At 46.0% G+C, this 24,507-nt stretch overlaps 2 protein-coding genes and 1 long non-coding RNA gene across 3 annotated transcripts in view; 2 read left to right on the top strand and 1 right to left on the bottom strand.

Annotated features, from left to right (window-relative positions):
- LOC138529510 (uncharacterized) overlaps positions 1–24,507 on the top strand; it is a 345,150-nt gene that overhangs the window by 133,921 nt on the left and 186,722 nt on the right. The gene's annotated exons all lie outside the window — the stretch shown is intronic.
- Positions 20,759–21,584, bottom strand: LOC138529509 (histone H2B type 1-O). Its single transcript, XM_069640836.1, has one exon. The coding sequence runs from the start codon at positions 21,532–21,534 to the stop codon at positions 21,154–21,156; it is 381 nt and encodes a 126-aa protein (XP_069496937.1). The 5' UTR covers positions 21,535–21,584; the 3' UTR covers positions 20,759–21,153.
- LOC138529507 (histone H2A type 1) lies at positions 21,764–22,693 on the top strand. The gene has a single exon (XM_069640835.1). It carries the CDS (start codon positions 21,826–21,828, stop codon positions 22,216–22,218), a length of 393 nt encoding a protein of 130 aa, XP_069496936.1. The 5' UTR covers positions 21,764–21,825; the 3' UTR covers positions 22,219–22,693.

The following is a 24,507-nucleotide window of genomic DNA, read 5'->3' as shown; positions in this document are numbered from 1 at the left end:
TAGTCGTGGGGGCAGCAGGACGCTGTGTAGAAGATGATGCAGAGGCTGGGGTAACATGGACATACAGAAACTGTGCTGCAGGAAGCAGTTTTTAAGCAAGCCATGCCACGTGGGAGAGGAGCTCCCGACACGCTGTGAACTGTTCCGCTATGGGAGACACACCAGAGATCACCAGGAGCTGCCGGAGCTCCATTGAGGGACTGCTCGTGCGGGGCAGTCACAGCAGAGCCGGCAGAATCAGAGAAGGCCCAGCAGAGAACCACAGCACCAGTGAGTCAGGAGTAGACGCCAAAGCATACCAGTGACTTAACCTCGTGAGTTCGGGGAGCTCTGAAGAAGACCTCTAGGTGAAATTAACTGTTTTTAATACCAAACAAATGAACTGATGTGAAATGGGTGAAAGTTTCCTAATAAGGGATACCAATTAGGGGTCCTTTGTTAGCCACATTGCCAAAGAAGATTGTTATTCAGGCAAACTGGCAGCAACTCTCCTAACCAGGGATACCAATTCGTGGACAACTGTAACCAGCATTTCCAAACCAGCAGAAGAGTGATAGAAGGGCAAACAGGGTGCAACTCTCCTGAAAAGGGATGAGAATTGGGAGATACTTGTAACCGGTATTGCCATCAGCCAAGATATTGCATAACCTGGAAACAAAGGCTGCAGGAGCAAATCCTGCTTTATATGAGAAGCAAATGGGAGATAACTGTAACCTGCATGGCCTACAGCCAAAAGGTGATCAAGAGAACAATTATCCTTTTAAGGGATACCACTTTGGAGAAGAGATGTAACACACTTTGTTGAAAGTCATGAGACAAAGATAAACAGTTGCTGGTTACAACCTCTTCTTGTGTGATTCTGGTGTGAAGAGTTTTGGGGAACAGGCATTGCGACAAAGTACTATTGTAGTAGGAGTTTATCCTAGCAGGCGAGTACACCAGGAAAGTGACCAATTGTAGTTAGTCCTTGCAGGCAAGTTGACCAGGAAAGAAGCAGATTGAAAGTACTGTACTTTGGTAAAAAGGAGTGGTGGAAGAGGAATTGTTAATTCTATCACCTTGTCCTGATGAACTGTTACATTTCAGAAAGTGTTTTTCTTTGATGAAGAAGTCATTACAGAAAAAAGATTATTGCACCATCCTGACTAAAGTGTTTCTTTTGGAAAAGACACAGGCTATGCTAACAATTGTTTCAGTTTTGAGAAGAGAAGACTGGCACCGATTTATGATTTATGAGAATGTGATTTGAGAGAAAGACTCTTGTTTTGCCAAGCAAGGAATCAAGGAGAACAGTTATTTTGATTAATGAACAATAATTTGGCAAACAGTTAAGAGGAATAATCACTTTGCGAATTGAAAGGATATTGAATGAAAAAGACTTTGAATGCTACGCTGAGTGGAACTTTACTTTTGCGCAGAACTTTCTTGTACTTTAACTTTGTTATAGAGACTCTTGAATCAATCCAGTGGAAGAGATCAATCCTGATCACAAGGAGCGGTTCAAACAATCTTTGTGTTTGATATGGCATTTAAAACGCACCTATACACAAGTGTTTCAAGGCGTGGCAAAGGAGGGGGCCAGAGGGAGGACAGAGACACCAGTCTTACTAGGCCATGTTACATTGGGATTGCGCAAGTGCAGAGGGGAGGGGAAAAGTGCAAGGAGAGGGGGCAGTGCTGTACATTGGATCAAAACAAGTGCGGCCAGCGGGTGGCAGGTTCAAGGGTAAGTGCAAACAGCAGGTGTCCAAACGTGCAGGTAGGGGGACTGTAGGGTTACAGATATAGACCCAAGTGCAAGGGTTACCGGGAGGCAGTGCAGGTGTGCAACTGGGCGGGCAGGGACCTGGGCCTGAGATCAGAGGGTAGCCAGGTGACCAGTGCAGATTCAGAAAGGAAATCAGCAGGGGAGATGAAGAGAGGAGGCAGAAGCAAAGAGGAAGGTCTCGAGGTGCTTCCTGAACCGGTGATGGTTCTCCTCAAGTTTCAGAGAGGCTGTTCTAGAGGGAGAGATCTTCCACCAACGTAGTGCTTGGAGAAGTGACTGACCCTCAGGGAATTCACTGACCCTGAGGGAATTGGAAGTGGAGGAGTGAAGAGCCCGAGTAGGAAGGTATTTATGAAGTGAGAGTTGGAGGTATCGAGGCCCCATGCCCCAGAAGGCCTTGTGGACAATGCATAGGGTCTTAGAACATAATCTTCGCAACCACTGGGAGCCAATGCAGAGATTTCAGTGCTGGAGAGATACGATGCCTGGGCTTGAGGCCAAGGACAAGTCTTGCAGTCCTGTTCTGGATGAGTTGTAGAGGGCGGAGAGTCGAAGCAGGCAGATTTAAAAAGAGGCTGTTGCAGTAGTCCAGCCTAGAGAGAACCAGAGCTTTGGAGACAGTGAGCTTCTGGGGGAAGGAGAGGAAAGGAAGAATACCTCTGAGGAGGTACAGTTGGTAGTTTGACTTCTTAGAGACGTCAGATTTGAAGAGAAAAGGATAGTATGGAGTCGAAGATGACCCTGAGGTTCTTAGCCTCAAAGGTGGGAGCAAGAAAAGGGCCAAGGGAGGCCGGCCAGAGTGACAGGAAAGGAGGGTGCAGGTGTGCCGATGAGGAGAATCTCTGTCTTAGTGGCATTAAGGCAGAGATTGTTGGTGGCACACCAGCCCTGGATAGCAGACAGTCAGATGAGAGAAGGAGAAGAGGTGGTGGAGGGAAGCTTGAAAATGAGCTAAGTGTCATCCGCATAGCACTGAAAGTTGGAGCAGAGAGCGGCAATGCGGTGGGCAAGAGCTGCCAGGCATTGGTTGAACAGCCAGGGGGAGCAGTTGGACCCCTGTGGAACACCACAGGTAGAGAGTGAGATAGAAGAATGGAAGGATACAAGTTGGATCTGGGAGGGTCGATCAGAGAGGAAAGAGGTCAGCCAGGCCAGGGCCTGATCGGAGATACCCAGGTTATCACGGAGACGATTGAGCAGGATGGCATGGTTGACTGTGTTAAAGGCAAAAGAGAGATTGAGTAAGATGAGGGCAGAGGGTAGATTAGAATCAAAGTTAGAGAGCAGGTCTTCATGGATATTCAGGAGGGCAGTTTCCGTGCTTCTGGCTGCTCTGAAGCCAGACTGATGGTCATGGAGACAACCAACAGATTCAGTACGAAGATTAAGCTGGGAGATGGCCAGTTTATCCAGGAGTTTGCCCCGGAAAGGAGCGATAGAGATCGGGCGATAATTAGCCGGGCAAGAGGGGACGGCTGAGGGTTTCTTGAGAGGAGGGTGCACAAGAGTGCTTCAGGGGGGAAGGGAAGGCTACTGTGGCGAAGGAGTGGATGCAGAAGTCAGCCAGGGCAGGAGCAAGGGTGTCAATGTGGTCCTTAATGGCTTTGGAAGAACCTGCTTTTCATAGATCGGACTTGTCTAGAAACCTCATCAGGAGAGAACAGAGGAAAGGCAGAGAAGGGGGGAGCATAGGTTGCCACGGGGTAGAGGGAGGGGGAGGAGAGGACAAGAGAGTGGACAGGATGTCCTGAGTTTTAGAGATGAGAAACCAGGGCCATGCAGAGGGCCTGGGAGGGGACAGGTGAGGTAGAAACTGCAGGAGGATTGGCCAGCTCCTTGCAGATTTTAAAGAGCTCGGCTGAGTTGTTAGATGCCGCAGAGACACAGGTTTGAATGTTGGCTCTATTCTTGGTGCAGACAGAGAGCCTGTATTGCCTTTGGAGCAGGCGGCATGCCAGTTTGTCAGAGGATGCACAAGAAGCTAGCCATTTCCTCTCAGACATCCTGCACTTGCGTTTAAGGGTGATGAAGTCAGAGTCATCCTCATGACAGGGGCAAGAGCATCAAAAGTATCAGAGATATAAAAGTGGAGCATGGAAAGGGCTGTGTCATGATGAGAGTCAGCCGGAGGAGGGGAGAGAAAGTGGTGACGAAAGCCTCAACTGACACACGCTCCATGGTTCGGATGACCGAGAAGGTAGGTTTGGCTTGGCCTGAGGGGTAGAGAGGGAGAGATGGGAGGAAAGGATCACCCCAGGAGAGGGGAGTGGTGTGAGGGATAAAGAGGGGGAGATCAGAACACCACAAGTGTGCCCTGCAGAGTGAGTCGGCCCAGAAGGGAGAATAGAAAGAGAGTAGCAGAGGTTGCGAAAGAAAAGAGGATGGACAGGAAGCATCCAGGTGGATGCTAAAGTCTTCAAGATGGAGGAGTTCAGTGGTCGAGGCCAGGAAGGAGGAGGAGATCTGTCCAGGTGGCTGATCGATAGCCACTGTAAGAGAGTAGCCAGGAGAGAAAGCCTTCAGACAAGGCATTCGAAAGACGAGTAGGCCTGCATAGGAATGACAGAGACAGGAATCCACTCCGGGAAGATCAAGGCTACCCCCCTCCAGAGCAGTTGGATCTGGGCGCGGAGAGGCTCTTGTAGCCATCAGGGAGGGGAGTGCCAAAGCTTGTGACAGAGCTGGCCGTGAACCATCTCTTGGTGAGACCGAGGACATTGTGGTCAAGTTCTTTCAGGAGGCAGCAATTGTCAGAGGAGTGTTTGACAGCTGAGCGAGAGTTGAGAGTGGCAATATGAAGAAGGTTGTCATCCTTGAAAGACTTCCGGGGAGGGGTAGAAATCAGAGGTACGCCCTGCAGAGGTGCAGAAGCAGCCCAGGGGTTTGGGGGGCAGAAGAGGAAGGAGGAGAGGGCAAGGAGGAGGCAGAGGGGGAGGCAAGGAAGCTGAGGAAGGGAGAGAAGGGACAGCAGAAGAAAGGAAACTGATGAGGCGCGGGAAGCGTCTATCAAAGAGGAGAAGGTTGGCCTGAGGGCCTTGGACCCAGACCGTGCCATTCAGGTAAACATTAATGATGACCTTAGAGGAGTAGAAGGGGGACAGGAGGGCCTCCCACCGGGTTCCACCATTAATGGGACAAGAGAAAGGAGAGAGCACAGACCATATGAAGAGTCCATAGGTCTGGCGATGGAACGACAAAAGGGATGTTGGTGAGGGTCTGTCTGGAGGAAGCACCGATATGGGTGTCAGCGATAGGGAGGCCTGGGTTGGAGATCAGGATGTCCTTTTTTACCTTCTTCCTACCAGACTTAGCAAGGAGAGCAGGATAGTCGATAGAGAAGTAGTTAAAAAAGATAGGAGAAACAGAGAGCACCATAGAGTAGGTGGGGGAAGAGGAGAGATGAAGAGGGGGTGGAGGGGAAGGTAGGGGGGCACTAGGGGAGGACACAAGGATGGGTGCAAGCAGACAAGACCGAGAGGGACCAGACCATAGTAGACAATGGCACTAAGAAGACAAGAACTCAGATGGAAGATCAGCAGAAGCAAGGCAGTCCGGTAACAAATCAGGTTACCAGGGCATCAAGAACAGAGCAGTAGCTAAAAAGAGTACCTAGGATGGCGGAGCACATAAGAACAAAGAATATACAAATTAGTCAGCAAATGAAAACCTGAAGGAAGAATGCAACAGAACACACATTAATGCAATGTAAAACAGGGCAGTCAGTGAGGAAAAAACAAAAAAATACAACAGCAGAGTAGTCAACAAATGATGACCTAGAGGAGGGAAAAGTACAACAAAGCAGTACAATGAAAAACAGGGCAGTCAGTGAGGAAAAACACAAAGCAATGTACAAAGAGCACAGCAGTCGACAAATGATAACCTAGAGGAGGGAAGAATACAGCACAGTACAAAAGAATAATACAATGAACAGGGCAGTCAGTGAGAAAGAGTAGAAGGCGGCGCGTGGGTGCAGGAGGATAGAATGGGGGTGCGAGGCACACACGGTTGGGAGTTGCAACACATGGTCGGTAGTTTGAACTGATACAGTTTTGTGGGATTTAAGACTGCCAAACTGCCCTTGTATGGATTTTGTGGTGTATTTTAGTGTGAGGGACAAGAGTTTTTGGACACTAGATGCTTTTTCTTTAGTCTTAGTTTGTTAGGAGGGGACCTTCTGGTTAGGTTATGGAAAGTTAGGCGTTTGACTTACCCTTTTAAGTTGAATACAATGGCACTTTGTGAGAAAACTACCTTTGCGTCCATCTCGCATTTCTGGCCCCTCACAGAGGCCTCCAGTGTTTGACTTGCCAGGGTGCTTGGGACGGATGCTGAGATTTGCAGGTTGACTCAAGAGGTGCATAGTTTAGAATTGTTCAGACCAGCTAAGAGGGCATTCTTTAGCCATTTGTGTTTGTGTGTTTAGTCAGCGTGTGCTGAGTGAGGGTGGCTGAAACACAAGGTTGTACTAGTTGTGTTTCTTAGGGATACCCAGATGTGAAACGCAATAGTGCACACTATAGAAACATGCAGTGCACACCTCTGGGAAAGAATAGATGCAAACACAATGGCGCAATGTATAGCAACAATGCAATGTGCTAGCTTAGAGATACCTAGGTCTAACAAAAATGTAGAGCAACACATTTTCGTAGAGTTACCTAGAGTTGAAGGATACTAAATAACAATATGTAACAATTCAATGACATTTCGAAGGGATACCTGGACGTGTGCACCAAGGAGCACAATAGAACTGATATTTTCTCTTATGAATACCTAGCTATGAAACCTAATCAAGTGCAATATGGATCAATCCAATGCACATTTTAGGGGTACCTGTAGATGCACGCACCGTAGAGCAATCATGCCATTTGCTTGGATAGAGGCACCGAAATCTGAACACAGTATAGCACAATAAACAGACATCACAGTGCGCTTTAAAAAAAATATATTACCTCAATGTCAATACCGTATAGCACAATATAGAAATAAATTAATGCACTTTTGTTTGTGATGTTCAAATCCGAATTCCGTTGAAACACACTATAAACAATGCAATGCACTTTCTTTGGCTTACTTAGATATGAAAGCACAATGGAGCGCAGTATGTACAATGAAAGGTGCCCTTTTTATGGACACCTAGCAGTGAAACATAATTGAGTGCAATTTGGAACTATTCAACATGCTTTCTTAGGGATACCTGAATGTGAACGCAATACAGTACAACATAGAAATAATGCAACTTGCTTTCTAATGGATACCGAGATGTAATTGGTTATTTATGACGCACTTAATACCCAGAGGTTTCTAAGCGCGGACCTGGGATCGAACCTGTGTTGCTCCACTCCTCTTGCTTCCAAGGCGAGAGCATTGCCTCCGAGCTATCCTCCCGAAACCACAATGGAGAACAGTATGGAATAATGCCGTATGCTATCACTAAACACTGAATAGACTATCAAGCTCATGCCCATAAAGATTGTGGGGACATACGACTACAAGTACCAAAATCGAGAGGATTACAAGAACCCATTGTAATAAAAAAAAAAAACAAAGTGGTCAAGCAAACAGATTTCTTAAAGAAGCTTGCCTCATTCACCTGTCCTGGCATCGGAATCTAGACAGTAATGCCCAGTGAGGTATGTACAAATCTCCGTGTTGCTGCTTTGAAGATTTCTGTCACTGACACATTCATGAGGGCAGCAGATGTGTCTGTATTCCCTCTAGCTGAATGGGCTCTTGGCCTGCCTGCCAAAGGTTTATTAGCCAGATGGTAGCACAACAAAATGAAAGCTATTATTTATCTCACTATAGATCATTTGGAAGCAGGATGGCCTTTGTAAACGGGCATCAATTTAGAGTGGACATCATTAAGATCCCATGGAGGTGATTGACTTCTAATGGGAAGAGTATTGTTTCCTCAAGCCCTCTAAAAACACTTTATAATCATTTGTACAGCGATGAAAGAATTTTGTGAGGGACTATTTCTATAAGCAGAGATGGCCGAAAGATGCACTTTAATGTAGTAAAGCTGTAAAGCAGATTTAGTCGGATAAAAACGATAAGATAGTACTGTTTCTTCCTGATAGGATTCAAGATCAGCCCCTCTCTCCTTGCACCAAAGCAAGAACCTCTTCCATTTAAAGGCAATCATGGCCTGGGAGAAATCCCCCTGGACTCCTAGAACACGTTCTGCTAGGTGCCTATAATCACTGTCTTTGCACTCCTTTCAGATTCTTACATCATCAAGTAGATTTTGAGTCTTGAACTAAAGCCCCATTTAGTTGGCGTTGACACAAATGCAAGTCTATACCACTCAAGCGCTTGCGTTTTGGAGGATGGGGGCTTAGCAACACAACTTCCACAATTGCAAACAGTTGTACCTGAAACTGATGATAAAAATTAACCCTTGAACAATAAAATAGATGGGGCGTATAAAACTAGCTCTGTAATTCCATATCTGTACCAGAATATAAGACACCATTGAATTCCGAGTAAATGGTAACGTCACTTTTGGGCCTGAAAATTTCCTCTAAATGAGACCTCGAATCCATCTACAACTAATGAATAATGGAGCAATTGAAGCTTGTGTACTTTATGGCAATCTTAATGACTTCATCAATAATACATGCCACGCACCATAATGAAGGAAGGTATTCATCTATAACTAGTTTACAAAGAAGCAAGATTATTCAAGCACTTGAGCTCACACATGTGGGATTCAAGAGGCTACCTTTCGATACCATCATCTACAGGTCCTGCAGTGTGCACGCTAACCGTGTCTGAAGTGTCGACATGCTGGCATTCATTTTGTGGTTCAAAATGATGTGTATGTAGGATCATTCTTTGACGTATTTCCTGACCCTGACCAGTCTCGCCTACATTTTCCTTGTGCACATTGCTTGCATTGGATGAGGTAAAGCATTGGGGGGGAGGGGATTTGCTGTTGTGTGACTCTTGCAGTGCTGATTATGCCAGATTCAGTGCAGGTGTTGGCCAGCATTGCATCTCCTAACATTGCGTGCCTATGTTCCATTACTTCTTTGTTTATGATCCTGGTGCATCTTCTACAAGGCTGTCATCCTGAGGTCCCCAAGCTACCTCACTGAGAAACTCTCCATCTCCAGAGGACTGCGATCTACCAGAAGCAGACTGGTCTGCAGGAAATGTGCAGACTTGAACTATGATTGTACTGTGATTGGGTAGTTTGTTTCGAGGTCAAACTCTTAGGCCTTGCACACCTTGTAATATCAAAATTGATCGTGTCGCGTTTGTGTGAAAGGGTTTTTCGGAGGAACCACTATCCCTCCTCCGAGGCTTTAGACAAGTTGCTGAAAATTTCACACTGACTGCGCCACACATTATAGAAATGTTGGACATTTTGAACCACTGAAATAATGTGCTAACACCAATTGCATGTCACATGTCTCCCCGACGCACATCGACTAGCCGACACGTGAGTCGCTGCATTTTGCAGGTGGGATTCGAACCCAGGGACCAAAGCACAGGATTATCATTTTCGTTCTACACTTGAACAATCAGTGATGTGATTAAATGACCAAAATATATGCCCTGTTTTGAGAAAGGCTCAGAATGAGCCGAAACACGTGTCAAAATAAAAAGGGCCTCCTACGGGAGACATGGGACACACAATTGGCGTTAGCACATTATTTCAGTGGTTCAAAATGTTCAACTTGAACTATGATTGTGCAGGAATGAAAGAACCAGAAGACAGGCCTTCTCGCTCTATGCTCAAAGACTCTGGAATCTCCTCTCTGTCAATATTAAACTTGCCCCATCACTTCTACAGTTCAGGAAAGAGCTTAAGACCTTCCTGTTCAAGGAATGGCTCCTCCCTAACAGCTAGCTTCACACACCCTGCACTCCCCACCCTATCTGAGACTTTGATCTCCTTCTCACTTTCTCCTCCCATGGTTGCTTGGAGATCCCTTGCTGCCAATTGCCCACCATCACCCTACCCTGTTAGATCCCCTGCTCCCTTTTATGTGGCTTCCCTCACTGTGTTCTTCCCCCTATGATTGTAAAGTGCTCTGTTGCACCCCGAATCACTGTCTACATGCCAGAAATACCAAGAGTAATGCAGGTGACATTTCTGCCTTTATGTTCTCGAAATCCTTGATCCCCTTCATCACCAGGGCAGCTCTACAATTTAATATACACATGCAAATGTTTGAATTCACACAACAAAAAAAAAAAAAAAACAGTGCACCCTTTACAAACCATGCAGTCTGACAGAATGCGAATGTTTGGAAATAGATTAAACGAGATGTCGTTCACACCTAGAGCCTCCGATAAGGCTTTCGCCAATGATCTTTTATAACCTTGTTTGTTACCATGTGTGAGGCCCTTGAAGCAACAGATTAAATTCATACTCCTCCAGCCAGTCAGGGGATCCTCTTTAGTAGCCCTTTTCTCCACTCTGCAACAGGTGGATTCCCGCTGTTGCGAAAGTCTGATTTGGGTTGTTTTACCGTGATGGAAAAACTTGCGGCCTAAAATACCATAGCGGTTTTGACCAAAAATATGTTTTTTCCGTCAAGGTAAAACAACCCAAAATAAATGCATGACCCCCCCCCCACTTACTTACCTTGTGGTGGCACGCTTCGCTGTGTGCTGCCTACTTGCTGTGTTCCAGCGACACCTGCTCCCTTTCACTTCGGTGATCGGGAACCAGCGCTGCAGTGTCCTTTCCCCTTTTTTAAAAAAAAGCATTACGGGAACGGCTGCTGGGGACACCCCAGCAACCCCCACTGACAGAATAGTGAACAAGGATTCAGGGGACAACACCGCAGCCCCCACCGCCGAATGGGGGATTTAGTCTAACTTTTCAGCTGTTAATTTGGCCAAATCTCCCATTCAGGATTTTAAATACAGTCTTTTTGGACGTTTCCCCGAGAGTCACAGTCCCTTCTTGAACCCGCCTTTCACCCATACTCACAGAAACTGTTTGTTGGTGGTTTGCTCTATTAACCCCATCCAATATTCTGGGATGCAGTGGGACATTGATATCCTTTGGGAGTTTCAGGTCTGGGCTTGCTCTTATGGTCACTGCCCATTTCCCCAAGCCCACATCTGGCTCCAACATTGGTGCTGCCACACCTGGGTTTTTTAGAGTGTCAACTGGAGCTTTAGGCGGATGTGTGCCAATATAGTCAAGCACCATCAGGGCCCCTTGGTAGTGGCACTATCCGTTGCCAATATATTTGTCATGCATTTTGCCAGTGTGCTAATAACTCCCAGGCATATATCCAACTTTTCAGCATCCCTTTCAGACCTATCCAGAAGCTGTCTGTATACATCTTTCAGCTCCAAGTAGGCATCAGAAAGTCTGTTTAGATGCCTTGCGAATTATAGCATGTTATCCATATTTACGCTCATGCTCGGCACTTCAAGTTGTTGGCCTTCCAAAATAAGGGTGGATCCTTGAGGGTCCATACGTGCAGGATTCTGGGAAATTGTGAGACCAGATGGGCATGATGCCTCCTCTTCCACTCTACCCTCAGATGTTTTTTTCGGCTTTCACTGCACTCTCATTGCACCACAACTGGTGACCAGCACCAGCTCCCTCGCTACAACTGCACCACTCTGCTCACCAGCACTAGGAGAGAGGTCTTAGAGAAAAGGTCCTCTAGGTGTATTTGCTACGTGGTCCCAGCACAGTGTCAAGCAGCACCTTGCAACCTAGGCCGCTTCTGACACGGATTCAAATTAGCAATCTTCCTTTCATTCCTGCAATTCCCTGTAATTTTTGACTTAATGCGTGGTGATCAACACTGGGATCACCCAGTACTTCCATTTCCTGTATCATGTCCCACATTTGCACTGAAATGCAGAAATAATTGATGGTAAACGATCCCCAATTGTTTTGAAATGTGGGAAAGCTTGAGATGTCGGGGAGGACACGGCCATTGATTGCCCGCATGCCCCATTCTATGAGCCAAACAATACATTGGAGGCCTTTGGCACAGACCCGAGTGTCCTACATCTATGCTTTGGGAATTGTCATGTCTTCCAAAGGGTCTAGACTATCATCGGCAGACCCGCACCCATTTTAAGGTTGAAATCTCCTTCTAATAGGAAAATAGTGGTACTATCGGACCTCAGTGCCAAAGATTTTGCAGCCTGTCTGCTTCAACCTTGTGAGGTTGTTAAAAATGGATAACTGCCACTGATCAAAACTACCAGGTCACCAAAGCATCTGCCTCCATTGTTTTTCTTGGCTACTACCCCATAAGACACAAAACCGTCTTGCGCGTTCTCAATGTCACTGGGCCTTGTAAGATCGCTGTTTTTCCTCCCTTGTACCACTCACTTGCCTCGTTGCGCCCTCAAGCACTTGTGTAAGGGCGCAAAATAAATAAACTATCATATCAAGGAAATGCAATTTCAAAGAATTCAATATATCGGCATTTGCACATTTCTCCTTAGCCTCTGCAATGTTCCATGAGAGGAATCGTGTGGCGGAAGGCTGGTCTGATTGCTGTGAAAGGTTGTCCTCTTCCAAGTTAGGAAAATTCTCCCTGCTTTCTCTGGACCTATGATACTTACTGGCAGGGGACCCACTTGTCAATCAATTTCCTCAACAGTGGAAAATAATTTATACCAATTTGAGCTTCTGGGGCTAGCACTCTGCCTGCCTTCCTGAACGGATGATCGGCAGAGGGTCTGGTCCTCTGATTTAGAATAGGGTGATAATTAGGAAAGGTCAACGGCCTCCCAGAGGTCACTGTTGTCTCACGGTGCCTCCTATTAGACACAAGTTTATCAGCATGGGAGTTAGTCCCCCACCCAGCCCCCCAGGGTTAGGGTAGACGGAGACCAGCAAAACCATTTTACTGAATAATGTACTGCTATTTGGTTTCTCTGGACATATTAGAATTAATCAAATAACTGACGTGTGATCTGTTGGCAAATTAAAATATACAGTGACCCTCAACGGATGTTCTTGTTGGACCAACCCACCCTACCCTTCTGGCCATCAGGATTTCACCCAGATTGATACTGGGTCCCATTAAATTGGAATGTATCCAATGGCTTGTTTTATTCATTAGGGAAGTAGTGGATTCCGATCTCCCCCTAGGGAGGCCTGGCAAACCCACTATTATACCAACTTTTGGGATGGCAGCTGGTGGCAAATTCACTGTCTACCCCTTTGTGCTTGTGTTTTGCCAGACTTACTGATTCCCTCCCACAGGTAATCTCCACTCCCACCATTTCTGAACGCCGTACGTTCCCGTTGCCTTCCGCCATCACAGATCTTTCCTTTGTTTGGCCTATGATGTTTCCAGCTGGGGTTTTCTCATTTCTTCTACCAAGCTCGCTGATGGAATCATTTAAGATAGCTAGAGTATTCATGACCCCCCCCCCGCCCCTGCTTGAAGGATTGCATGAACTCCAGGATGAATTGGTGACTGTTGTCCTGAACTCCATTGCCTCCACAACCAATGTTACTCTCAGACGTGTTGTTTTTCCTCTTTAAGAGGAGTTGACAAATAGGGTTCAACTTCTCATCTAGTAATGCCTCCAGCCAGATCTTTTCCTCATCTTCGTGAGGGGCCTGAGATTCCTCAAAGATTCTCTCCTGTCGTCCCTCCTGTTACTTCTCCCCCTCCTCACCCAGACTCCCATTTTGCCTGTCCAAGACAGCTGATGCAGGGCTATCCTTACAGGCCTGGCCGTTAATGTCTTTGCCACCAAATTCCTCGAGCCCAGAAGCAAATATGCTCACTGGCTTCTCAATTCCCATAGACCTTATTTTGGCTTTTCCATCCGGACCCTTTAGGTAGAGATCTAAAAACGTCTTCGAATTTGCTATGCGTTTCTCCCGAATATATTTCTGGTTTGTTGCCTGTCTAGCGGACATACAGTCCTTCCAAGCCTTACGTTTAACCATTATACACGAAGGTGCGAACCCTACAAATTCTCCAAACTGATCCTATAACACCCTCAAGCGCCCTAAAAGTTAAAATAATCCTATAATTACAAGGAATATACAATTGCATAAAAAAAGCAATCAAGACAATTAGGCAGAAATACAATAAATGCGAACAGTTTAAACATATTAGATAGTTATGACAAATCACTAAAACATGCTAAAAGGAAAAAGAGAAACCTCAACTTATTAATAGAAGTAACTGTACTGTGCAATACTAGGTCTCAATTCTCAAGTGAAATATGCAATGCGCAAATATGGTAGCAAAAGGTATGAAAAGTGTGGAGTGTCAAGTATGCAAAAATAGTATAAAAACAGTAGAACATTGCTGAGTCAAATTCAACCAAAATCCACTAAAAAGCCAAACTATCAATATTCGTGTCTCAATGGCATGTAGAAAAAGTTCCTCAAAAATGCCAGATCTTCTTTCTAAAGCAATGTCCAATGTATGCTGTTCTGTACAGGTGTAGGCAAAGACCGGTGCTGATGGCTAGAAGGTTGCCCTGACCGACCAGATGCTCACCACAGCTGGGGACAGGGCATGCTGGGACAGCTTGGGGGTTAATCAGAGTCAGTCTCGCCCCTCTTACCCCCTCTGGTGAGGGGCTCCACAAACTCACGTTTCTTCCCCGTAAGTTTTCGCCCAATAGCTGCAGTGACCAGCAAGCCATATGTCAGGGCTAAGCCAGGTTCAGAGTGCAAAGTACCATGAGCATGGGGAAGCTCAAAGCTCAAAAGGGTCCAAGTTCCAAGCTCCGGTCCGGGGCAGGACACGCCCTCCTCCTTCAGCAAATCCTCCCTTGCTTTTTCCTCTAGCGGTGCAGCATATATCAGAAAACAAAATCAGTACTATAACGTTCTCTCCAAAAGTTTAAAAGCCAAATAGCTGACTGGTCAAACAATTATAGTTAAAGCAGCCAGTAGTAGCCACGGAGGCTGGGCTGGTACCTGGACAGGTAAGCTGACGCTGGGCTGGCTTTGTGGACCTGTTTTGTCGGGGTGGGTGGCTGCCCTGTGTTTGGTGCAGGTTTGGGCCGCCAACCCTCACAGTTGTCCATTCCCAGGGTCCAGTGCCCGTTGGGTTGGGCTCCGGTCGCCAGCGGGCCTCGGTGCCCTTGGCTCCCTGCCACTGCCCAATTGCCAGTGGCCGGTTGGCTGGGCACACGTTGCGTTCTCTGCGGTTTATGGGCTCATTCCTGTTTATTGATAGCAGAGGCCCCGTTTCAAAATTCCCTAACTGGTCTCATCTTCTTGGCCTGGTTGGGGTCCGGGAGGATTTTCATCTTGTTCTGCGCCACTTTGGCTTTTTGCGGGCTCTGTCGGGTTTGAGGAAATGTTGGTGACCGTTCTGTTAAGTTTATGGTTGAGTGGGCTTATCCGCAGGCAGACTGACCTATGGGGTAATGCCCAGCCATGTACTACAGTGTGCTGAGTGCCTCTCTCCTATGGGGCTACCAGTGGCTCAACCATACCTGCCTACATTTAAAAAACACTGAAGATTCAGAGATGGGATATCTTTTGGGTAGGTGTCTTGATTATACCATCATTGTTTCACCTGCGTAAAAAAAGAGATGACTAGAGCATTCTGCCCAGCCTGTTCTGGGCATTCGCTTTAACAATAGCCCTTCAGATGCAGCCGTCCTTGGCTTGTTGACTGCTGGCTTTATTTGGGAGGGACGACATGACGAGCAGTGGAGGTCATTACACGACAATGTAACTGCATTTACGGCAAGTGATGCTATAGCTGAGCATTCGCTACCTGAACGAGACGAGGTGCTGCAGCGCGGTGGTGTTCATGGCCATGACGACTTTACCAATTCTCCTTGGATGGTTTAGCCTGCGTATACTCGACATCACATCAGTAAACATGAAATTAGCTCTCCATATATTTGACTAAACTGGAGTTACACAACAATTCCCCAATGGGGTCAAACAATGTATTATTGCCAAAAGAACGATTAGTCTCAGGAGAGCATAGGACAGAAATGCGCAAGACTAGAAGCTAGCATATTGTACTTCTCAAGATCTCATTTCAATGACACCTTGCTGTCGCCACAGCAATTTTAGAAAACAATGGTCTCCCTACGAGCCCGTCTCTTCCCCTCCATGCATTATAGTTTTTACACATACTGACTTGACTAGACCTTCAATGGTCGTCAGGTTCGGCAGTCCCTAAAATAAGATTCTGCAGTTTCTACATTATTTACAGAGGGCCTGGGCGTAGCAGAAGCATCACGCCTTTTCAAACACTCATGCCTCACACCTACACTTTTCCCTTCCCAGCCCTGGTGCCTCCCTGTAAAACACCATGTTTTCATTGAAACCCTGGCGATGACACAATATTCCAACCCTTGGACGGGTCAAGGAATTCCGAGCCGCCACAGTGCTGATTTGGCACCGCACAAAAGCTCGACATACTCGAAGGAACTCTATACCCGGTTAAACCAAAATCGAGTCTTTTTTAAGAGCGTAGCCACAGTACAAAAATCACACGTCGGATCTAACATTTTGAAATATTTAGAGACTAGCAATTGGGACGCGTTAGGTAGTGCGAGATTACGTTAGATGCCCAGAATCACACCCTTTGGTGTAGTGCTAAAGTTGATGTTTTACCCCCACCCTCCCTCCCTCCCCCCTCCCTAGGTTTTCCCAGTTCCTGTCACACTGAAAGATGCAATTATTTGTGAATGTTTGGCTTTCAGGAATTAAAATAATACTATGTTTTGTGGACCTGACTTAAGTGCAAAAATCACATAATAAGCCAACGTGACACTGTTTTAATTAAATCGTGTAGAAATATTGTATGCAAAAGGTGCACTTTTTCTCTTGCATAAACGAAGATCTACAATTGTTGTGAGCCTTAAGAATCTCATCTGCTTTGTAGTACTGTATTTGAAATACACTCCATGAACCTAAGTGTTTGGATAATCACCGGTTTGTCGTCAACATTTGACCAAACTTAGTTTTAAAAAGTGGCCTATATGAAAAGAACCAGCAATGGGCTAAACAATGCCACAAGACTGACAAGGAACAACTTTTCACAATGGCCGCCCAGAGCTATGCAGTGAGTGCCAGGGATCTCTGCTCAATCACAGCATCATTCTGTGGTGGATATGACCCTTGACATTTGTGTTCCCGTCTCCAGTTTGGCTACTAAACCATCTCTGCCAACCGACACATTTTGCTCTACATTGGGGTGGTAAATATTTTGCCATTCTGGGGCCTGCAGTCCAGTCTCAGCTGCCTTCACTTGGAGGGACAAAGCTTCTAAACCTGGAGCACTATGCCAAGACTGTTTTTATACCCAGAAAACTTTACTTGGAACGTAGTTGCCAAGAGCAAGGCAGCAGGCACAGAACCCAAGTAGCCCATAATGCAATATCGTTATTTGTGTCATTGAAGTTTTGAAAAAATATACACTCTTGAAGGATTCCTTGTAAGAGTAAACAGACTTCAGGACATCTTTAATTTGCTCACATTATCCAAGGATCTCCCTTTGAAAATCATCTGGCCCGTTTCTGGTTGATGGGGAAATATTACTATGTACACTCTCCACATCACTGCGTTTCTGCTACAAGTTGTAGACACAGAGCTCGTCTTTCCTTTTGTGTCAGCCTGGTGCAGTTTCTGAAGAGAAGCTCACAACGGTCTTTTCCCCTTTCTTTCTTAGGGTTAACCACCATGGATTCAACCACTTCTGATAGGGGTCACACCCCAGGCCCTATCGTTCCTTCCTGCTCTCAATTCTTATAGCTCAAATGTCCCTTTTTAGTCAAAATTGTTTTTGCTTTTTTAAAATATTTTAAATGGGGTCCTAACTCCGCCATGTGCCCTCTTTACACCACTCGCCCCCTTTCCCCACATTTATTTTCACATTTATTCCCCATCTAAAACGTGCACATGCATTTCTTTTGTCAACTTTCTTTTTCTCAATGGTGCGGTCAAAATGCTTGATTCTCAATGCAATTCTGTAATTGGTGACTGTACACTGCTCTTGCTAGATAACACCCCACTAGTCCATTACTTTATTCCTGCTCTCCCCCACCCCCTTTGCCTAGGCCGCCATCACTCAAAAATGCTCCGTGCAGCTCCCAGTTCAGGTCCACCAATTAATTCTTGAAGTCTAAATCACTCAGTAACTCACAGTGTACCCCTTCCCCAGTGCAGACACCCATCACTGAGTAATCCTATGAGCCCCAGCAATAATGTCTCGTCAGTATGGGGTCCTCACCATTCCTTAATTCTCTGTTTAGCCCACATGAAAGATTCTCAGTTTACCTCCTACCGTTGAAGACCTTCCACACCCATTACACACAGTCCAGTTTTCCAGTGCTACCCGCATTATCAGTGTATACGCCCAGTGCAGACCACGACTCATTAAATCTCAGGGTGGCCCACATGAACCGATTTTCTGAGGAAAACAACCCGCACCATATTGCAAGCATACACCACTCACTAACCAAAGTATACCCCCTACAAAGAACTACCATCCTTCTGTTATAAAATGAGGAGCATGTCAGTGTAGGATCAATCACTCATCACTCTAATCCATGCAGAACGAACCCTCTCCACAGAGCATGCCACTCGCCATTCAGTCGCTCTCAGTGCAACATCCTAGGACAGCCCCCATCATATAGTAATTAGCAAGGAAAACTACCATCACTAGAGTTTATTCTCCCCCATCAATCAGTACGTCGTGGGAGCCCCTATGTAGACTCTCAGTAATGTTTTGTGTAACCCCCGTATCCCCCAATGTCTCACTGCAGCACCCTACCATCAGTGCCACAAATGTAGGAACCTTACCTTCTCAGAATGTTAAGTGGAGTGCCCTGTGCAGACACATCACTCAGTATTCCATATTGCTACCCCAAATTACCCAGTCACTGGGTAATATGCAATGCCTCAAGACTCGGTGTTGCCCCACCCCACACCCATCAGTTATTTTCAGTCGACCCCCCCCCATAACTTTGTAATCCACAATGCAACCGCTACCCAGTGCATGTGCCTCACTACTTAGTTAAGTCCACCAAAACCCCAGGGGAGTTCTCTCACCACTCGGTGTAGTGTCACCAATTCCCACTGCAAAGCCGCCCCCATCTGCCAGTAATCCCCAGCTTCGCTCTATTACCTAGTACGTCTTAGTGCAGGCCCCCATCCATCAATGCTTAAATCCTTATCCCCCAGCTAATACCCCATCGCTCATTGCGGGTCCAGCAGTAGCTCGGTATTCAGTAGTTCTCCTTGTAGCCCCCCATTTACCAATAATATCCATTGCAGAAAGAACCGGTCAGTAATTGCCAGTTCAGCCCCCATTACTCAATTCTCAGCTCAGTCTCCTCACTTTCAGCATCCCATCACTAACGTATTAAAAACAGCCCCAGCAAATACGAGCCTACAACACCAGTACTACAACCCCCTTTACTTATAATTCTCAAGTTTCCTGTTGCCATGCATTAGAAGGCTATCCAATCCTATTTTTATCCCTTGGAATTGTGGGGCTTTTCGTTTTTTTTCTCCCATTTGAAATTTATGAGAACTGCAAGTCCCAAAATTCAACAAAAACTGATCTGTGTGGCCTTCTCAAAAAGAGATGTCTGTATGAGCGAGGCTTTATTTGAATAATGTAAATAGTGAACTGAATCACTTCTTAGGACTTATACATTTGACAAGATAGTGCAATTTTAGTTAAGTGGTAAAGCTGTAAGTATTTAAGCACAACCTACGATTTGGGCACTTGACTACATCTCACCTCTAATATGTAGAAACGTGTTAGGCTTTCAAGAGAAGGTAGTTTTATAGAAATCACTTGAAAAGTATGCAAATCACACCAACCTGAACACATATAAACCTGTATTAAAGTGCGCAAAGTTAAGTGTTGAGTCCGTTTATTCAGTGGTCCTCCCCCCTCACCTAGTTACATAGCACAAAGCTGCATCCCTGCTAAGTGCCCCTTACAACAACAAAAAATCCCATGAGCGCCATTAAACCCCTTCACATATAACTTGCATTCATAGCAAAGCTCAGAGATTTATAACTGACTTCCCAAAAGTCCCCTCCCGTTGCGACCCTTCAACTGCGCACAGCAGATACATATTACTCAATTCTGGCCAAACTCCTTCCAAAATCCCCATTCAACGCCCTGGTGCCTGCTGGGACCCTCTTTCAGAAGCCACACGCCCTTACCTGTACGCATAGCATATGCATAGTTGAACAGAAATGAATCAATTACCGCCCCCTCTCCCTTTTCAAAAGCCACCTTGCTCGTTAACCCTCCCTCTGCAAGCAAGCTAACATAGGGGCGCAGATCCAGTCCTTTTCATTGTGCATTACTTTGCAAGATTAAAATGTGTATTTTTTTGTTATCGCTACAAAAGAATGGCCATTACAAAAAGAAAAATATTTGTATTTCACAAGTGCGGGAGACCTATTGTACAACCTAGTTAACCAATACGCCAAGATGGACGCCATTTTCGATGGGTAAGCAACCCCACCCACAAACCAGCACTTCAGCAGACACATTGCTAACGTTAACACGCCAGCAACGGGACGCCATTGCAATAGCTCGACCAGAGGGCAGGAACTAAACATCGGTTGCGTTAAACAATATAGCCATGTGGTTTTATTCCCTCGCCCGCATATAAATAGCAAGACCCCAATTCCGAAACGATGCAATAGATCCTAAGCGATGCGAGATATTCTGTATTCAATGTATGTCATGTCGGCTTAAACGCTTTCGAAACATGTCCCGATGTTGGTGCAACTGCGCCAAGTGTCAACCTATAAATGCGAGATATATAAATAATTGATGGCGTTGTTAAATGAATACTCACATCGGGGTTCAGCTGCAAATAAAAGCAATGATTAGATAAACGACCGCTTACGTTGAAGTGCAGAGTAGCAAATTGTGACATTTCTCAATAGTAAGACAGAAGATGTGGGTAGTTTGCCGATGGGCGTGTGTTTGCGCGAAGATGATTTTAGTAGCGAATTGATGGCATTGTAAATAAATTGGCCGGTCAACTTTTAGCGAATAAAGATAGTAAACGTTTTAAATCAAACAAAATGTTTTATTCACATTAAAATAGGGCACAGGCGTTTCACCAAAAGTGGCACACCGAGCCAAGTCCTCCAGAGAATGTCATGGAGAGGTACGCAATGCATGTCCACTCGCGTCTTTCCACAATCCATGTTTCAATAAAGGCGTCTACAATCAATAATTCCACAACGCAATAAGATCAATCGATGTGCTTGCTCTGGAGAAACCAAATCAAAATATGTTAAATAAAAAAAAGCCTTCATGTGGGTGCGCTGCCTAGCTTGTGGTGTAATTTGATAACAGTTCTTAACGCGGGTTTACCCTGCCCGTCACCTTTGAAAGCGCCTTTTTAACATGAGGCCGCCGGGGAGAGCTGTAAGTTGTGCCAAAAAGGAACAGGAAGTCTCACTTGGAGCTCGTGTACTTGGTAACCGCCTTTGTGCCCTCCGACACGGCATGTTTGGCCAATTCCCCGGGCAGCAGTAAGCGCACTGCGGTCTGGATCTCGCGAGATGTGATGGTCGAGCGTTTATTATAGTGCGCCAGTCTAGAGGCCTCGCCCGCTATGCGCTCAAAGATGTCATTGACAAAGGAATTCATGATACCCATGGCCTTGGAGGAGATGCCCGTGTCTGGATGCACCTGCTTCAGCACTTTGTACACGTAGATAGAGTAGCTTTCCTTGCGGCACTTCCGGCGCTTTTTGCCATCCTTTTTCTGTGTCTTGGTCACCGCCTTCTTGGAGCCCTTCTTAGGCACAGGGGCGGGTTTAGCAGGATCGGGCATTTCCAACAACTCTTGCACGTGCGCAGACAACAACAAATTGAGTAGGTCGTTATTCCGGAGGGCTTTTTATAAACTCGGTATGTAAATTCTTGGCTTGTGTAGCCTCTACTTCTATTGGTTGGTAAACTCCAAGCTGCGTGATTGGTTATCTTGGAATCCGTCCCTTGATTGGACACTTTGTTCTGTGGACCAATCAAGAGGCAGACACCGAGGTTATAAAAAGCCGGGTACGTTCCCGCGCGCAACCCCACCTTTTCCCATTCAGCACAGTGACTCTCGAGCGAAGAGGCAATGTCAGGTCGTGGAAAGCAGGGCGGAAAGGCGCGTGCAAAGGCGAAGTCACGCTCTTCCCGAGCTGGGCTGCAGTTCCCCGTAGGCCGTGTGCACAGGCTGTTGCGTAAAGGGAACTACGCAGAACGCGTGGGCGCTGGCGCGCCTGTCTACTTGGCCGCCGTGCTTGAGTACTTGACAGCGGAGATCCTGGAGCTGGCTGGCAACGCTGCTCGTGACAACAAAAAGACACGAATCATCCCACGCCACCTACAGCTGGCAATCCGAAATGACGAGGAACTCAACAAACTGCTGGGCAAAGTGACGATCGCGCAGGGAGGCGTACTTCCCAATATCCAGGCCGTGCTGCTGCCCAAGAAGACCGAGAGCCACAAGTCCTCCAAGGGCAAGTGAGTGAGCGCCCCACTGCTCAACTACACCGACCAAAATACAAGGGCCTTTATAACTAGGCCATCCAAATGTTCATCTGCAGGACCTGTTCACTGATTTTGGTGCAGGGGGCGCTGTCTCGCGCACAACAATGCGCCCCTGGCGGGCTTTTAAAAGAACATTGCACTTGTGACCCAGGGTGTTGCATACGAACTGTTTTTTAATGTTATTACGTGAATGATTAATGACTTACCTTACCGCCGACCCGCCTTGAAGTCTTGGCAGTGTTGCGATGCTTTCACCCTATCAATGCATCATTTAGATATGTTGCAATCCAAGGAACTTTGTTCCCCTGGAGACCGTTTTACACTCTTCTGTCCGCAGTGCACATCCCTTGATGTCAATTGTTGATTGGATGCCACTATATCATGACTTATTTTTTTCTGCCTCACTCAACAGTGAGTTTCCTTTTGTATTAAAAGTTGAATGTTCAATTTGCGAGGGTTGTTTAATTTGGCAGACGGTCTTTACTTTTAATGTCGTTTAATTTGACGAGCTCACTTTTTTCTTTACGTCATTACATGGTTATGAAGCACGCGAAATAATAGATTGTGGAAGTCGTAATTTTGGTTTGTATTGGTTGTAATGTAACGACTGTTTAATATGCAATGAGCAAGGTGCTAGTCTGCCACACTACCAAGATTGCATGGGCTCCCCTATCACCTAGATACATGTTTTGTGCTAACTGAATCATTCAGATGTTCTTATATTAGCCCCGCAGAGTGTCTCATCCTCTTCAAAGAATGTGTCGTTTCTAATGTTCATTAATCTGAATGCCAAAAAAAAGCAAATTGTCAACGTTTTAGCTTGCATATATATATATATTTTTTTTACAAGGTGCGCTTTAGAGCGACGAGTCGGTACAACTTGCCTGGGCACCAGACAAAAGACGAAGACATTGAAACCTGTCTGGATTAAGAGAAGGAACATAGTTATGTAGTGGTCGTTGCTTATATACGTGTATCTCAAATGCCACTTTGTATTCCCGTGATGTGGGCTCGAATGAGGAAATCTGTGAACATACTGTTCAGATTTGATTGCCATTGCATCCGCATATTAGTTGTATGCTGCGCAATTAGTTAAACTGGTGCAATGAATGGGAGAAAGAAATGTCGATCTATTCAACGGGGCGATTGCTATGCAATGGCAACCCATTATGTCTGTACGTGAATGACAACCTCTTTCGGTTCCGACTCAAAAGCCACATGTGTGGTAGACGCGTACACCCCGAGCAAAACTCGTTTCTGTGCATACACCGGGGTGTTCCCTCATAAGATCCCGACACACTTGAAGGTGGATCAGAACGAGACGTGGGCCCTTTCCGTGTTTTAGAGCAGGTGACGGGATGATGTCCAAAGTGCTCCTGAGTAGGATGGAATGAGGTGGATGTCCCGTTGCGCGTGTACACGACATACGCTGGTCTGCAGTTAAATGGGTGATTGTACCAAGTGGGGCGGGGAGGAAGGGGGACTTGTTTTCAGCACCCTCGTTTGCTTCCCAATTCCCTTCGCTTGGATTCTGGCGTCTTTGCTTGGGGACTTTCTTTCCTTAAATGACAAGCTGTTTTGGGAGATGGTATATTTCAGAGTTAAACTCCTATCAAGGAATTGAGGCCCGATCCTTCCGTGGGCTGTTTTGGGCAGCCTGAGAGCAGACTTTGACTTAATCCACTCTCGCGCTTTTTGGGTGCTTAATTGGGCTGCCTCCAATCGCCAATGCAATGGAAGGGTGGGTGGGGGTGTTGTCATGTGATTTGCGCAGGGACTTAAATCGCAGATCATTTGCTACCGAACATCCTCGTGAATTGCAGCCAGCCTCTTGTGTACTGCCAGTGGGTGCCTGCCGCACGTTGTAGTCAGTTGTGCTTCAGGGAAGTTAATTTGTCTGATGACGGCCAGGATAGCCAGATATTGAACAAAATCATTGGCAATGCTGACAGTTTGGACTATTGTGTAGGTGGTATTAACTGGCCATCTAGGTTAGCAGCTGCAAAATGGTGCGAGTGCCTGACCATATAATAGTAGCGACTAGCACACGCCTAATACTTTTATAGCTAAAACTGTTGGCTTTGTCAATTGTTTTTAACATAACTTCAGTTGGGGATATGCATAGTGCTTATAAAATCGAGTGGCTGAATGCAGACCTCGGTAAAAACTTTTTTTAATTACATCAGTAACTCTTTTACAGCTCCAATTAATTCTCAGGAGACTACTTTGAAAAAACACGGATACCTGAGCGCGCAACGTTTGATGG

This window comes from Ambystoma mexicanum, assembly GCF_040938575.1.
Source record: "Ambystoma mexicanum isolate Mex_15411 chromosome 12 unlocalized genomic scaffold, UKY_AmexF1_1 Mex_chr12_unloc.1, whole genome shotgun sequence".
Classification (NCBI taxonomy): Eukaryota; Metazoa; Chordata; class Amphibia; order Caudata; family Ambystomatidae; genus Ambystoma; species Ambystoma mexicanum.
This window is presented reverse-complemented; position numbering and strand designations above follow the sequence as displayed.

Coding starts and splice junctions, on each gene's coding strand:
- LOC138529509 (XM_069640836.1), bottom strand. CDS start 21,534: ATGCCCGATCCTGCTAAACCCGCCCCTGTGCCTAAGAAGGGCTCCAAG.
- LOC138529507 (XM_069640835.1), top strand. CDS start 21,826: ATGTCAGGTCGTGGAAAGCAGGGCGGAAAGGCGCGTGCAAAGGCGAAG.